At 41.4% G+C, this 15,875-nt stretch overlaps 1 protein-coding gene across 1 annotated transcript in view; it reads left to right on the top strand.

Moving 5' to 3' along the window:
* MCF2 (MCF.2 cell line derived transforming sequence) overlaps positions 1-15,425 on the top strand; it is a 34,641-nt gene extending 19,216 nt beyond the window's left edge. The window contains exons 16-27 of the mRNA XM_010194931.1: positions 102-194; positions 534-626; positions 1,618-1,743; positions 2,555-2,776; positions 5,960-6,052; positions 7,029-7,107; positions 7,641-7,704; positions 8,168-8,274; positions 8,356-8,468; positions 8,743-8,855; positions 10,266-10,366; positions 14,620-15,425. Coding sequence (XP_010193233.1) covers positions 102-194; positions 534-626; positions 1,618-1,743; positions 2,555-2,776; positions 5,960-6,052; positions 7,029-7,107; positions 7,641-7,704; positions 8,168-8,274; positions 8,356-8,468; positions 8,743-8,855; positions 10,266-10,366; positions 14,620-14,660 — 1,245 coding nt within the window. The 3' untranslated portion in view covers positions 14,661-15,425. The remainder of the gene's footprint in view (positions 1-101; positions 195-533; positions 627-1,617; positions 1,744-2,554; positions 2,777-5,959; positions 6,053-7,028; positions 7,108-7,640; positions 7,705-8,167; positions 8,275-8,355; positions 8,469-8,742; positions 8,856-10,265; positions 10,367-14,619) is intronic.
* Positions 15,426-15,875: the final 450 nt, after the last annotated feature.

Here is a 15,875-nt window from a genome sequence, read left to right as displayed (position 1 = left end):
GGAAGGATAAAAGCAAATTTATAGTTTGGGTGCTGACCTTATTTGACTGCCAAGTGGGTTTGCATGCATGCATGTGACTTAATTTTTGGCTTCCCTTACAGCGAGAGGATTTCCAGATGTATGAGAAATACTGCCAGAACAAGCCCCGATCAGAGTCCCTATGGAGGCAGTGCTCTGAAAGCACCTTCTTCCAGGTGAGCTGCTTTTTCCTACCAAGGCAGGCATTGTCCTGGGACACTCACTTGTCCAAAACATTCTTCTCAGCACCCCAGTGATTTTGTAGTATATTCAGTTTACCATGACATGGAAGCCTCACAAAAAGAAAGCAGTTGGAGTTTCTTGTACACAAGGGATTCAAGACAGATCCATTAATTATATTATTTTGCATGTTTTTTTAAAATTTCATTTGTTATAGGTGCCATATGACATTTTCATTTGAAATCTTCAAAGCCATCAAACCATACTAGTCATGCTATTGGAATAATCACTTGTAGTTGGTGCAGAACTTACTTGATCTGAATTCTTTGTTCCAGGAATGCCAAAGAAAATTAGAGCACAAACTTGGTCTGGATTCCTATTTGCTTAAACCAGTACAGCGGCTGACAAAATACCAGTTGCTTCTGAAGGTATTTCATATTCTGCTTTGAAAGAACATCGGAAGATAGATTTGTTTTCTGTTTTTTCAATTAAAATTTACCTGTGAAGCAGCACCAAGCCTTAGATTATATATAGCTTATCTTGGCTCTCCATAGCGACTTTCAGTGAGGATAAAAATTCACATATCTGAAAAAGCAACAGGTGCTTTTAACAAGCCTTTTTTTAAGGGGAGAAAGACTGAATCTGTTTAGAGATACAAAATTACAGAAGTACTTCTAAAAAAACTGAACCAGAGATTATCATAAGTGTATGATGAATTAAATAATATATTATATTGATGCATCTCTTCTCCTTGGGTTGTTATAGTGCCTGTAATCTTTAATACATTTATCCTTGTGTCCCCCTTCTGAGGCAAGGCAGTGCTGTTATTCCCAATTTACAGAGTGTGAACAACAGTGGTGGTGGCTTCTGAACCCCACCTTCCAGCTGCCTGAATGAGGGATGAGTACACTAGAAGCTGTAAGTGAGCAGAGGAGATATGAAATGAAAGTAATTTTATATCAGTGGTATAATTCCCAAATCCATCTTTTGCTTATTGACTTGAAGGCTCTAGATTTTATAAAATCTGTTCCTTGTGTCTGCCAGTCTGAAGACAATCACCTGCTGCAACCTCATTTGACAGCATATATGTAATACTGGCAGCTGATGGAAAACCTGAGCCTTATTTCCCATTTCTTACCAAGCAGGAAAACACAACACAAAGAACTCAGATGAGTATGGTGCCACTTTATAGCCTGACACTGTCCTTAAAGAAACTCAGAAAAAATGGGCTATGCTTCAGTGGTCTGTTCCACACCTCATACTGATTCTGGTTTAGAGGGAGCCTTTTCTTTCCCGTGACATATGAAAGAAGAAACTCAGGCAGTGTAGGTTGCTCTTGGGCATTGGAAACTTTTGGGTGAGATGGAAAAGTCTGTGTGGTTCAAGTGCAAACACGTGCTTTTCCACTTCTATTTTCAGGAGTTGCTAAAGTACAGCACGAGCTGTGATGGAGTTCAGGAACTTCAAGAAGCTCTGGTTGCAATGTTGGATTTGCTAAAGTCAGTCAATGACTCTATGCATCAGATTTCAATAACAGGATATGATGTGAGTAGATTTGGGTAATGAGAGACCTTGCACAAGGCTGGATGATGCATTGGGAATGAATAGTGTCCCAGAACATATGAGCTAAAAACTGTACTAGAACAGCTACAAACTGAATGTGATCAGGAAGATCTTACAGGTGACAGTCTTTCATCTAAATTCAGGATTTTGGAAAATAGCTGCATCCAAAGTCTCATAGTGCCCACACTTGCCACCTTGTGGTTCTTGTGAGTATTTTTCCAGCATGCACCTTAGTTCTCTCATGCTATCTCACCTTCTAATTCAACTGGGCTGTCTTCATAGCATTTCTCTTTCAACATTTGACTAAATTCCCTCTGAGGCTGATTTTGATTCTTGCCCATCAAAGTAATCATCTTTCTTAGGGCTTCAGGGAAGGGAGAAGGGATGGCTTCCTAAGCTGATGACCCAGTCCTGACCTCCTTGAGAAGTCCATCCTCCAAGTCTGCAGTTTAGCATCAAATCTCATCTGCTCTCTCCTGCTGACGTAGCCAGAGACCTTGGCCTGGACTTCCACAGGAGCTGGAGAGTTTCCTGTCTTCCTTACTCTTCTAGTTACTGACTTGTATCCCTTTACATAGACTACCTGCAGCCCTGTGCCCAACACCTCTACTTCCCTCTTGGCACCCTGCCTTCACTCCCAAAAATCATCTGATCCTTCCAGGAAGACCTATTCTTAGAGCGATGTGCCTTTTGGAACAGGTCTGGCCCCATAGCCTGGCATTGTTTGGACAGTCCTCTTACATTTTAATTGACGTCCTATTCTTTCTTTTTTTGTTTGTTGTACTCTCACCAGGGTGACCTGAGCGAACTGGGGAAAGTATTGATGCAAGGATCTTTCAGTGTTTGGACTGGACACCGAAAAGGTCCAACAAAAATGAAGGATCTTGCCAGGTTCAAGCCTATGCAGAGACATCTGTTCCTGTATGAGAAAGCCTTGGTCTTCTGCAAGAAGCGAGAGGAGCATGGAGATGGATATGACAAAACCTCGTCTTACAGTTTTAAGCATTTTTTGAAAGTAAGGAGTTTTTTGTTATAATCATTGTAATGTATATTGTAAAATAATAACTCTGCAGACCCAGAGAGTATTTTTCCCTCTAACACAGTGGCTTGTTTGCTGCTGTTAAGAGCTGTAATGCCCCATACAGAAGTGCCATGCCCAGGAAAGGCTGTTGGTTGTACTAAGCTGTGAGGACCCCCACAGCTGAAGCAGCAGCTCAGAGAGCCCATGGACTCTGACTCACGTATATGATGGCATCTGCCAGGGAAACAGTGCTGTGGGCAAGTCCCAGGAATGAGAACATGCCTTCCCCTTTCCCTATTCCACTTTCCAGGAGCAAAGGTGAGGGCATGAAACTGGGGGTCACTCTCTCATTGCCGTTCTTCTTTGATAGGCTCTTACTGCAGCTAAAAGTACAATTATCAAATGAAGAGAGTAGCCTACGGCAAACTGAGGGACATGAACAACTGTCCCAAGCGTATAAATGCTAACTATTATCAATAAAAATCCCAAGCTGCTACTCTAAAAGAGGCCTTCTGGCATACTGTGTGTGATGAGCACTTCTAACATGAGCATTTTGTCTCAGTTCTCTGCCTTGTTTTCTGTGATGAATAAAACCCCAATCTGGGTTACCCAGAATGGAAAAAGATGGACCTGCAGAGGCAGAGCCTTCAGGCCAGATGCTGCAGGTCTCTGATCTCAGTGTGATCTGGGGACGGAGATGCCACAAGGAGTCGGAAAGCCATATAATGGTAGATAAGTCTATTCAGCTCCAGTGCGCATTACAAATTGTGTATTAAAAGCAAATCCCTGGCCGTATGTTTAGCTACTTAAATGTTTTTTCCCAAACAGCATAGTTTTCTTTCTGGAGAACTTGTTTTCCCTGTAGTACTTCTTTTACCATACACGCTTTTGAAAGAACTGAAGAGGTGGCATGGGGAAAGCCTTCTTGGAGCAGAAAATCCTGTATTCAGAAGTCCAGGCAGTGTGGCCAGGGTTTTTCTTTGCCTCAAGAGGGCTTGTTTTCCAGCTGTTTGCATTGCCATGCTGAGGTGTTGGGGCTAGAGAATCCGTGGGTGCTGCAGGATTACATCTGGACACATCTGTCATCAGAATTGCTGTCCTGAGCACGAAATCATGTTTCTGGAGCTTGACATTTTTTTGATTCATGATAGTATCAGGAAATAATTTTTCTCTGCAAGAATGTTTTCTGAGGATTGAGAATTAAAGCAAGCTGTTGAGTAAAAGCTGTGCAACTGGACATCAAACTGGATATCAACTGGACATGAAGTAGAAGAACCCCTCAGGATAATATTTTATATACTATGTAAAATATCTGGTGGTAAATACCTCTTCGGCTCATATTCAGTAACTTAGAGGATTCAGTTCATAACTCACTCAAGTAAATCCGTCTGCCTCATCCCACCATGGAAGGCGACGCAGATGAACGCTGTCTCACCTCACTCTGCATTGCAGTGAACTGGCAGCTGGGGACTGTAAATCCTGACCGGTGAGAGGACTTACAATTTCAAAATACACTAACACGAATGAGCAGACCTTAAATATATCTGCTTCTGGCACTTTTCTTCACATCTTCGTAGTAGATCATCTAAAATTTCTAATATCTTGACACCTGGGCAATTTTGTAGGAGCTTCCATTTAAATTGCCATGCCAGAAAAGTTGCACAGAACTGGATAATGCATAATATGGATAAGGCATTCTCTAGGATGCCTTTTCAACATCTTTCATAATTTTTTTTGAGTTTTAAGTTTTTTTAAGTTTTCATAAAATCAGAACAGAGCATGATCTGCCTTTCTAAGGCTTTATGGTGCTATACTGCACAGAATAATATCATTAAAAAAAGAATGTTGAAATTTTATAAATAAAATGAAACTAGGAATTACTGACTGCCGTTCTGCATCTGGAGGCAAACAGTTTCTCAGAAGTTCATAAGAGCTCTGTTGTTAACTGAAGAAAATGAGAAAAGCTAATTAGCAACTTGCTTCCTATTTCCTGAGGCTGTTCGTAGTCACTGAAAAAGGGGCGCCCACATTTGAAAAAGTAACTAGGAACACAAAGTTTGCACAGGTGACCTAATCTGTAAATCCTTGTATTGTTCAGACCAAAAGCTCTGAGGATGCATATATTAACAAAGAGGAGCAAGAGTGTTAAACGGATGTTCTTTCTAAGGCTTTATTTGTATTTGTACCGATTTATTTAATGCAGTCTGTGTGAATAATTTGTGATATATGATATAATTATTATTAGATCTGTTTCAGAACATGTAAGTGGCATACTTTAACTATTTTTAGCCAGTGATATATTGCTAGCAAACTGTGCTTTAAGTGAGAAGAGGGTTTATGCAATATCAGTTATGAAAGCATTTTTCAGCTTTATGGCCTGTTCAGCAGGTGGGTCAGAGGTCTCCAGTTGCTTTAGAGTTTCATGGTCTCCAATCATAGTTTGAGCTACTCATTCAAATGGGTCACGTTGTGCAGATCCCGAATTATTTGTGCTTTTGGCATTTCCATCCAATTTACCAAAAGAGATCTGTGGTGGTGGGTACTTGGGTAGTTGGGTACAGCCTCATTCAGCCACATCTAGCTTGGAGTCTGCATCCTTCCTGATAGTCAAGTTTGTGGCAGCTCAGGCCGTATATCCGAAAATTAACCCTTCTTCTGGAAACCTTGGGATGACATCTTGACTACAGGGATAGTCAGGGACCAAAAGACATTGAACTGAAATTCCTAAAGGAGCTGAGGGCTTCACAAAGGGGTTTTAAAGATTGCTGAAAGAATGGAATATAGAATTCAGCATGTAAACAAAGAATTGTTTGGTAGAAATAATATATGTAGAAAAATAATGTGCCATGCATTTATAAAGCTTCATATGCATCATCTGAGAAATTTCATGCTGAAAGAGGTATGAGGTGACTTTTCAGTTAGTTCCAGTGGTTCTTGAATGAAAAGACCCCTAAGGTCCATTGATTAGTTTCAGAAAGCTTTTGCAAATACAGCAAGCTGGCGAAAAGTCAGTGAGGATAAGTCAGATAATGACTTTCAGATGCTACTGAAATTAAAGTTGTTGAAATGTCTAAAATTGGGTGAAAACATGTTTGTTTAATGTGCTGCAAAATTTCTGGAATCACAGGGAAGAGGGACAGATTTGTAGTATGTTTGATTTTTTTGGTTATTTTGCAGATGAATGCAGTTGGAATAACTGAGAATGTGAAAGGAGATAATCGGAAATTTGAGATCTGGTATAGTGGGCGAGAAGAGGTCTATGTCATGCAGGTTTGTAGCTTCAAAAATCTGGCTATTTGTACATCTTAATAACAGTGTTAAGGAAATGTCTCCGATTGATCTTTACAGGATTATCAGGCATTTAACCTGGATTTCTTCTTCCTCTTTGCCCATGTCAGTGTTCCCAGAACGGTCCCAGCAGCTGGTCCCTGGTGTCCAGTCCAGAACTGTAAAAGTGATCTGAAAGTGGCAACAAAATTGCTCCTTGGAAATAGAGCCTTTTATTCCAGATGAAACCTCAGACCTGTAGTTGAAAAAAAGATTTTGCTGTGCTTAATAGATTATGTGAACTGAACTGGGAGATGGGCCTTCCGCCTTGATGGGCATGGACCACCTGTGCTCCTCTACAGTTAGATGTCAGAACTGCTCCCGAAGCAAAGGCTTAGCCTCCATGGTGCTATTTCCAGTAGTCATTTGACTGATCTACAAAATAGTAGCCTGACTGACTGATTAGTTCCTGATTTTTTTTTTTTCTTTTTGTAGCATTTTGAATAGAAATTTATGGAGGTGAAGTATTTGCCTAACAGGGGTGTTCACAGGAAAAACTGTTGTGAAAATATTGTTGATTGATTTTTTTTTTTAAATTAGTCTCCTGTCCAGCTTTTTTCTCCATGTTACAACACAGTAGCCAACTTAGTCATAAAGCAGATGTATGTAGCCAAGTATGCATATATTCAAAAGGCAGATTTGGCCTTTTAGGTATTTTTTAAAAGAGATAAGATGTGTGCACATGTGTGTTTTTGCCTGCACTCTTTGCATTGTAGTCGTGGTTCCAGAATTTCCACTGTGTTCTGCCTGGGTGTAGTGACGATCATCAATTTTTTAAGATCAAGAATGTTTAAAATTTAGTGATGGCTTTGGATAAAAGGGAATTTCAGATAATTACAGCATAGAAAAGTAAGATTTTATTTATACATTATAGTGGATGATTCTAATTCAAAATTCAGACAGTTTTCTCTTCTTCCAGGCACAAACAGTAGATCTGAAAATGGCATGGTTGAATGAAATAAGGAAAATTTTGTTCAAGCAGCAGGAGCTTAAAAAAGGTACATTTGACCAATTTTTCTGTGGCATTCACTCTGCTGCAGAACCTTTCCTATTTTCACTTTGCTAATCTTCAAATCCACTAATTCTCACCAAAGAATCAATTTTCAGAAGAAGCCTAGTAGCAAAATACGAGAGTGAGATTATTTCCCTGCATTACAGGGAAATAACATAACTTAGAGCCATAAAGGCCAGCTGCTTATATGAAAATGAATTACAGAAGTACTTTTTTTTGTCATTACCTTGAGGATTATTTCCTATTCGTTATCATAGGCTTAATTCAACAAGATACATAGCAGATTCCTAGTTTTAAGCATATTAGTGTCTTTGGTGGCATGGTGACTACTGGATTTGTGCTAACATACCATCTTAACCATAACTAAAGTCTGTGCTTTGCAAGAGTCCCTAGGTCTGTTTTTCTCTAAACAGAAACCATTAGTGTTGTACAAAAGGTCTAACTTTTAAAATAATGCTTCAAGTGTGACGGTTACTAATATAAAAATGGATTTTGAGCTGGTGTTTGACCTCCCTGCAGTGGAGAAGCAGCAGCCCAGCTCGTGCACGGATCAGCTCCCACTCTCCTCCCAGCTGAGCAATGGGTGAGTACCCGGAGCTGGACTGGGGGATTTCTCCAGTACCTGCCATCGCTGGGCACACAGTGCCTTCTGGCTGGATCCGTGCTGTTCCCCTACCCCATTTCTGTCTGAGACCTCTGGGTGGGTGGCAGGAGGGATGTGCTGTTGTTCATTATTTGGTGGCTGTGGTCTGGGGATAGGGTCTGTAAGGGGCACCTTCAGGCACTTGCCTGGCAGCACAGCCTGAGCTGCAGCTCCTCTGCAAACATAGACATAGATTAAAGAGGGTGCTCAGATTCAAGGGAAGAGATACCGTAGCATCTTTATTCCCCCTTCCAAAAAATTATGACTAGGTACTGAAGTCCTTAACCTTCATAGAAACATATATTAGAAAGTACCATTATTATTTCTGACCCTGTTTTATAAAACTTCATGGAGTTTGCATTCATCCACAAAGTAAAACTAAGATTTTTTTTAAATCCTTCAGAAAGCAGCAGAGAGTCTCCATAAGTTCGGAAGAGAACGACTTGGAGTGCACCAGCCCAGTGATGCTGGACAGTGGGCTCCTGTCCCCCCAGAACAAGTCCCACAGAAGTACGGACCCTTCCCCTTTCTTTGGGCAGCGCTTTGCGGGTACTGGGATACTCCCAACTTGAGCTGCATGCTGTCTTGCAGGCTGGCCGGGAATGTCGCAGTCCCTGGAAATCTGTGAGGGGCTGGAAGAGTGGTCAGGTAACCAGTACCTCTCCAACTGCTCAGACACCGAAGAGGAGGACGGGAACCAGCTGGTCAGTACAGAGAGGCAGGAGTCCCAAAGCCACTGGTTTTAGTCATCTCGCTTTATTTTGTTTCCCTGGATAATAGATGTGTCTTGTCCACGTCTCTCAGATTTTCCATATCTCAATTTTGAGGAATGAGGAGATGTTTCAGCCACAGTTTCTAGAAATAATTTTAAATAAAGTAGTTGATAGGGTTCTATTGCATTCCCTGTGGCAGTCAGAAATAACAGCTGCATGATATGAAATATAACTAAATAAGATAATTTTTGTCTTGCTACCACAGTCTCCAGGAAAATATAAAGCCCTTGCAGATTGCAAGAGGAGAGGATCAGAGGACCTGCTGGTGAAAAACGGGGATGAAATTCAGCTTTTGCATGAAGACGGTGAGGGACAGTGGTAGGTATTTTAGGATTACCTTATCTCTTGGAGCCTGCAAAGCTCATTTGGCTGGTGAAACATTCATTGCATTCACTTCTGATTAAGTTTTAGACTATTCCAGAAAGCTGGAGAATTTATTCTCTTGCTAGTACTAGAGGCTATACACACTGGCTTGGCCTGGGAAAACACGTCAGGACTTCCCTTACCATGGGTGTCTGGGCAAGCTGTGGTTTACCAACACCTTCACAGCCCCTCTTGGCATGCTCTTCCTGCTTCAGGTGATGCTTCAAGTGAGAGCTCTTTGCCCACCCCAGCACAGCTGTTGGCTTAGTTCCTCTGGCCTTATTAATAGCAATATTGAGTAACTGTGAGCCATTTTCCTCCCTTGAGCAGCTGTGTGAGTGTTAACTGGTTAATGGCTGCAGACCAGCTTTCTGTTGTATTTAAAGCTGTGCCTCCTTGTCTCAGAGGGCAGCATGCCCTCTTCTGATTTTTGCAGCAATTTGGTGGAGATTTCTGGCTGTCTTTCCTTTCAGGTTGATTTCTGACTAGCTCTGATCAGCCAGCCTGGGCTCTCTGTAGGAGAGAGTGCAGCATGCTAAAGCCTTGTTCAGGATGTGGAAAGGGTGATGTTAGCAGGAACCCAGGTTGAATTTGAGCAGGCACTAGTTCCTAAATGCACAGACACAAATGCCCCATGGAGGATTCCTGTCTGGCATCTACAGCTCTTGTACTTATAGGGAAATGAAATGAATAGAATAGAAATTTCAATTGGAAGGGACCTGCAATGATCATCTAGTCCAACTGCATTTTTCGAAGTTCAGTTTGTTGTTACCAAAACCAAGATGTAAAGCATCTAAATTTTGCTGAATGCTCCCTACCTCTCACAGTGGTTTCAACCAGTGCTAGGCAAAGATTTCTCACACCAAACTTAGTTGTTAGAGCAGATTTTGCTGCTTGAGCGAGATGAAGAACTGTCATTTATAAGCATGAGCATTTCCAGCTGCTTACACCTGGGCTTGCATTTACTTATAGTATCCTGAATAAATTAATCCTACCAGTCTAGCATAGTAGCAGAGGGTTGAGGAAAGTATTTGCCCTTAGCTCCATCAGCAGTCAATGAAGGGAAACTAGCACTTCTGGAGAACAGTGCAGGTCTCAAGCAGGATAACTTGTGCTCTGGAGAGTCCTTTTCCTCTCCATTGAATAGAGAAAGGCCCAAGGCAGTTGTGCCTCCAACGTAAGTTTTTTAATTAGGTTCCTAAATTTAGGTGGAAAGAATACTTCAAATGCATACCCAGCTCCTGTTAAAATGCTTCCCTGGTTTGACCAAATTGTTGGTTGCACTGACAGTTGTGTAGAATATGCCCATATCAAACTGCTGGTGGGTTGATTTGTTTCTTTTACTAATACTGTTGTCATCCAAAGGTTGGTGAAAAACCTAAACAGAAGAAAAGAAGGCTGGATTCCTGTCCACAGCCTGCAGATCGTAGTCGGTGACTGCAGATTTCGGAATGCCAAAGTCGCAGGTATCATATAGCACGCCTAGCAGAAATATCTCTTAACTCCAATCAGGTCTTTTAAGCCATTTGTATTACACTTGATGTACTAAATCTGGCTGTATGCTTCTGCAGGAAATAAAAAAAAAGCAAGCAGCTACTCCAAAAAGCCTGTAAAAGTAGTAAATTAAGCTTTTTTTTCTTGCTTGTTAACACCCTAAGACATTTCTGTGACTTTAGGCACTAGTAAATTAAAACCAAGCATTTAAAAACATAGATTTCTTTGCAAGAGCACTGGTTAGAAGATTGGGGGAGAAGAGACAGAGTCTTATCAGGGATTCCCGTGACTGTTCTGCCTACTCGCTGCTGTAGCTCAAACCCTGTGTGAATAGGTACCTAGGAAAAATCTCCTCTTGCTGCAGAAGACTTCATGGCCTGACCCCCAGCATGCTCAAGGCAATACTTAATTTCTGCAGCCTTACTCTTGCCCTCCTTGCTGGCTGCTTGCTAATCCTTCAATAGAATAAAGTTTATAAGCAGGTCACCAGGTTTCAGCAGAAGTCTCAAAAGTCGTATCTCATTTTCTAGCCATAAATGTACATAGAAATAGGGAAGCATAACAGATGACACAAGAAAATGCCTTAAGAGCAGCCTGTCACCCTTGCCATGTATCCCATCACCACTCCGTGTGTTGCCTCATTGCCATGCTGTCCACTGGAAACAGGAGATGAGGGTCTGTGATGGGAGCAGCTCAGGATACCCACATAGACTTAGTCCATAAAAAAAAAAAAGAATCCACTAGTTAAGGCCATATGAAACAAAATTTGTGAGGAGATTTTAAATACTTCCTTTTTGTGAAAATCAATTGTTTTGATGAATGTGAAGGAAGCCTTCTGAAAGGCTTAAAATCTAGTCAGCTTTTGATGGTTTTCCAGTATATTTTTGTTAAATCCTTCCTATACAGAAAGGTATTTTTTTATCCCCTTTATTGCAGGGCAGTAAAATTTCCCAGGTTGCAGGTTTTCTGACTTTATGTAAGCGGTAGCTCATAGTGGGCTAGCAACACAGCTGAGATGGTTCCCCTTGGCATGCTCCCACCCTGGAGCACCATGGGTTGTTTTTTTGGGAAGAGCAGTTATCGCATCTCACCGGGTGGCAAACTTTGAACACCAACTTGCTTTGCCAGTGGTTATATACCCCAGACCCTAGAGACATGCAGATCCAGGCTGGTTTACAAAGTCGTTGAGTACAAACTAAGGAGAATTTCACAAGGTGACACCACAGAAAACTCCTCCCGCAAGTCCCACGCCACAGCCCAGGCGCTTTGCAGTTGTGTTGCCAGGGTCTAGTCGCAGCACTGGGGCTCTGTTTTCCCTGTTAAGATTAACTCTGTTCTTCCTCGCTGTTGCTGATCGTGTATGCGGTCTCTAGGCATGGTTCTAATTTTACATGCACTCCAGGCAATGTTGTAGGATGATGTAGGATGTTTTCTTTCTATTTCCTAGAGCTGTTCCTAGAACTTTTCAGTGACATGTCCTTATAGCCATGATGTACTTGCACTCTGAAAACTGATTTTTGAACAGTACCTCTGCATTTCAACTCCCTTTCCTAACTCCCTTTCCTCTGGGGACTGGTCATTTTAAAGTGCCGGTGACTTTGTACCATTGACTGCTCAGGAACGCAGTCTGGATTGGTCTCTTTTCTGCTTCTTCAGAAGATGGAGCTTTTGTGCCAATATAGCAGAGGGAGAATTAGAGCTTGTAGAGCAAAGTAGGGGCAGGAGGGAGCATTGTAAACCTCATATATTATTAGCTGCTTGTGCTGAAATGCTGTTTTGCATGTAAGCAGGGTAAACTTAGTTAACATGATGTGAGGTGCCCAAAAGCAAGAGTATGCTGAAGTTGCTTCAGAGCTGGGGGAGAGGCAGTCCTGGACCTTTGTGAAGGATGGTGCCTCCGTTATTGCTCAGCTCCAGGTTCCCACAATAAATAAAAATATATCTTCAATCACAGAATTTCACAACTGGAATTCATAAAAATCTGGCATTTGTTTTGTTGTTTGTTTTGTTCTTTTTTTCAATGCAAAACCCTTAGCTGAAAGATGAAGCGGTCCCCTTACCTTAACATTTTTTCTTGGGTTTACACTGTGGCCATAACAAAAACCTCTCACCACAGGGTGGCTGATACCTGCATGCTTACAAGCTGTTCCTCTCTTCTCTTGGTAATTATTCCAGTGTTGGGCCAGTACAAATCATAATGGGGTTACTGGGAACCTTTTGCTGCCCATTTTCAGTTAGCAGATGTGTATTTGGTCAATGCCCCACTCCCTGACCATTGCCAGCTTTGCAAATCCACCTGCACCCAGCCTGCTGAGGGACAGCCTATATGCAAAGCTGAACTTGTAACATCCAAACAAATCTGCAGATTATTCCTTTCCTCACATGGTTGCATAGGTAATTTTTCTTAAAGATGAGTGGTTCCTATTGGCAATGCCATGTAACTGTTGATTAAAAAAAGTATTTTGATCCAAATCTTCTTTTGTGAAGGTGTGCATGGGGCGAAACGTTATTAAACTTTATGTTAAAACTTGGCCAGGTTATAAACGAGGCGGCTTTTTGATAGGAAGATAGCTGGCTTAGATGTCATTCTGAAAACTAGTTTTCCTTCTGGTGTGCCTCTAGCTATAATTTCTGAGATTAGTCCTTACTGCTTTTTTCTGAATAGATTTATTCTGTCTCCTGTGAAAATCCATGGTGGGTTTTTTTATTTGTGTTGTAGCAATAGTTTTGTATCACAGGTGATAAGGTGCAAGATCTCAAAATTGAAGAAATTTGGGGAAAGCCTTGCTCAGAAGGAGCAATATTCAGAAAATAGCTACTAGTGAGATTTACCTGTGTGTGGCTAGTTTAAGCTGCCTTGCTAAAGCAGTCGGGCTCTGCCTGGTCAGCTGACTTGACTTTTATATGCATTAGCAAGAAGATGCAAGATTGTCTCTGTATTTCTGTTGTGCAAGGCAGAGATTTTTGGGGAAGGTGAGGGCTGCACCGTTACAATCCCAAGTCCTCTTCCACAGTGAGGCAGGTTTTCACATCAGAGCAAAATGGAGCCAAAGCATCTTCAGCTTTTTTCACCTGACCTTTAAAAGCTGGGCAGACAGAAGAGTGAGTGTCCGATTGCCACTTGCTACATGGAGGTTGCATGAGACTGATTTCTTTTGGAGAGAGCATGAAATAGAGTAGCCTGAATTAAAAAAAAGGAATTCAAATGAAAAATGGAAGCAGTGATAAATACCTTTAATTATTATATATATAAAAGAAATATTGCTACAGCTTTCAGGTTCTTTTAAACAGCAAAAAAGTTGTATGGGAGAATTTGCCTGGAGCCTGAAGCCTCTGTGCCCAGGTGGGTGCACCACCCACTTAGTTTAGGGAGAACACAGGCTCCCGTCCTACATGCCAGACCCTCTTTTAGGTTGTTTTAATACTCCACTTGCCAAATTATCACTTCCAAGCCTTAAGGGGATCCCCTGCATGTGCTCTCTGTGCAGTGAAGGTGAGCAAAGGTTTGCCCCTGAAGGACTGAGCTTGCGTGTCCTCTGCTGCTGCTAGCCAGGGTGGAGGGTATTGTCCTCTTCACTGTGGTGAGCTTGAGGCAACCTTTTATGTGGCTCTGTAGGGCACATGGCTTGAATGTGGCCACTAAGAGTATACGTGACTGAGCTCTTGCAGGCTGGTGTAAGCATATTGGCTGAAATGCGCAAGTTTTGTCTAAGTTCTGCTTAAAATGCCACTTGTAGTTTTGCATATGCAGCACAGCTGTTTGCACTATTACTCATGCACTTTCATGATTGCAGCCACTGGCTTTTGCATTTATGCAGGGTCCATTGAAGGTAATGTTGATATATGTTGGGGATTTTTTGGCCTTTGAAACGTAAAGCAGGGTCTCCTTGTACAATCTATAATGCCAGCCAGCTTCACAGAACAGCTCTTTTGTAATGCCATAGAAAACCATGTTAAGCCTGACAAAATAAGGGGTCTAGAGAAGATATCAGCCGGCCATGCTGTGATAATCAAGTGATAGATGATGGGAATGTGTCAAACCCTGTGGTCCTGCCTTAGACAAGGCTCTCACTGAAGCCAGTGGGAGTTCAGCTTTTAGGGAGAACTGCAGGAGTGCACTTATTTTTTTTTTAAATGTTATACAAATGTAACATGATTACAGGGAACAATGTATTTCTTGGAATAAGATGCTTTAATATTAACATAATTCTTCATTACTTTATAGATGCTGCCCTGTGTAACATGAGAAAGTTTAGTTCCCCTTGAATTAAGGGTGAACTAGTAGCATCCTATTTTCGATGCTCTTTGGAAGCTCTCAACTAAGTGTTACAGAGAAATAGCACAATAGTTCGAGTTGTCCTGTACTATTCATCACATTCACAGACCTCCACAGAGTCATCTGCACTGAATGGGACTGGGGTCCTAAGCAGCTTCTCATAGTCATAAAGGAAGCCATTCTCTGCTCTTTCTTTTTTTTCACTCCTATGGAAAGTACAGTATTTTATTATTTTTACATTTTTCCATGACATCCATCACGTTTCATCAGAGAAGTACACTACAGTTTCCTGACACTTTGTTTAGATGCTTGAAATTTCCTCTACAGGCTTTACCTACTTATTAGCTGACAACTGTTGAAGTTGCAAATAAGAGTTGAGTTTTGGTAAACCAAAAAGCAAAGGAACAAAAAAACCTCAAACCACCAAACAGAGAAGCTGTATGTCCTGCTTAATTGATTTTATGGATGGATTTTTCTTAAATATCTACTTCAGCCATGTGAATGTGATGTTCTGCAAGAGCATCATCTGGCTGACTTGCACGCGAAGATGCAATAACGCTAAAGATCTTCTTTTTGCACTTAGGGCCTGACTCCAGCCCATTGCAGTTGGTCCCACCGATTTCAATGAGGTTTGGATCAGGTCAAACTGACAACTCAGGGTTGTCACCAATCAGTTAGGGTCCCAAAGCGTCCCAAGGCTGAAACCTGTATCTAGCAAGTGTTGAAGTTTACATTAAATGTATGTACTTTTGGAACACGTGCCATAAATCAAAGTTAAATGTCCATGTTTGCACTAAGGATGTTCTTGTGATAAGGCTGTACTTTTCAACATCTTCAACATTAATGTATCTATTGAATTTTTGAGAAAGAAAAAGAATACGGAACACTCATAATTTAATTTTGTGTTTCTTTGTCTAGTTTTGCTTTTGTAGAACACAGGTACAGGTGGTGTGACTTTTGAAGCAGATGTGTGCAAAGAGCATCTGACTGTGCTGAGAGCAGGGTTAATGGTGTGCATGCGGTAGTGAATTTGCTCTGTCCCATCAAAATGAAACATTTTATACTGTGTACTAAAGGGGGACCCTTATGATCTGACTTATGATTTGTGAACATGGATTCTTAGACACAGTATCAAGTTGTTAAGGTAAAACATACCAGGGTATTTTCTTGTGGTGGCCATTTTTGCCTGGAGGAATTGTTGGACT

The sequence above is a fragment of the Mesitornis unicolor genome, unplaced genomic scaffold (assembly GCF_000695765.1).
Source record: "Mesitornis unicolor isolate BGI_N332 unplaced genomic scaffold, ASM69576v1 scaffold30271, whole genome shotgun sequence".
NCBI lineage: Eukaryota > Metazoa > Chordata > Aves > Mesitornithiformes > Mesitornithidae > Mesitornis > Mesitornis unicolor.
The sequence above is the reverse complement of the archived record's forward strand: the minus strand, read 5'-3'. Positions and strand labels throughout refer to the sequence as shown.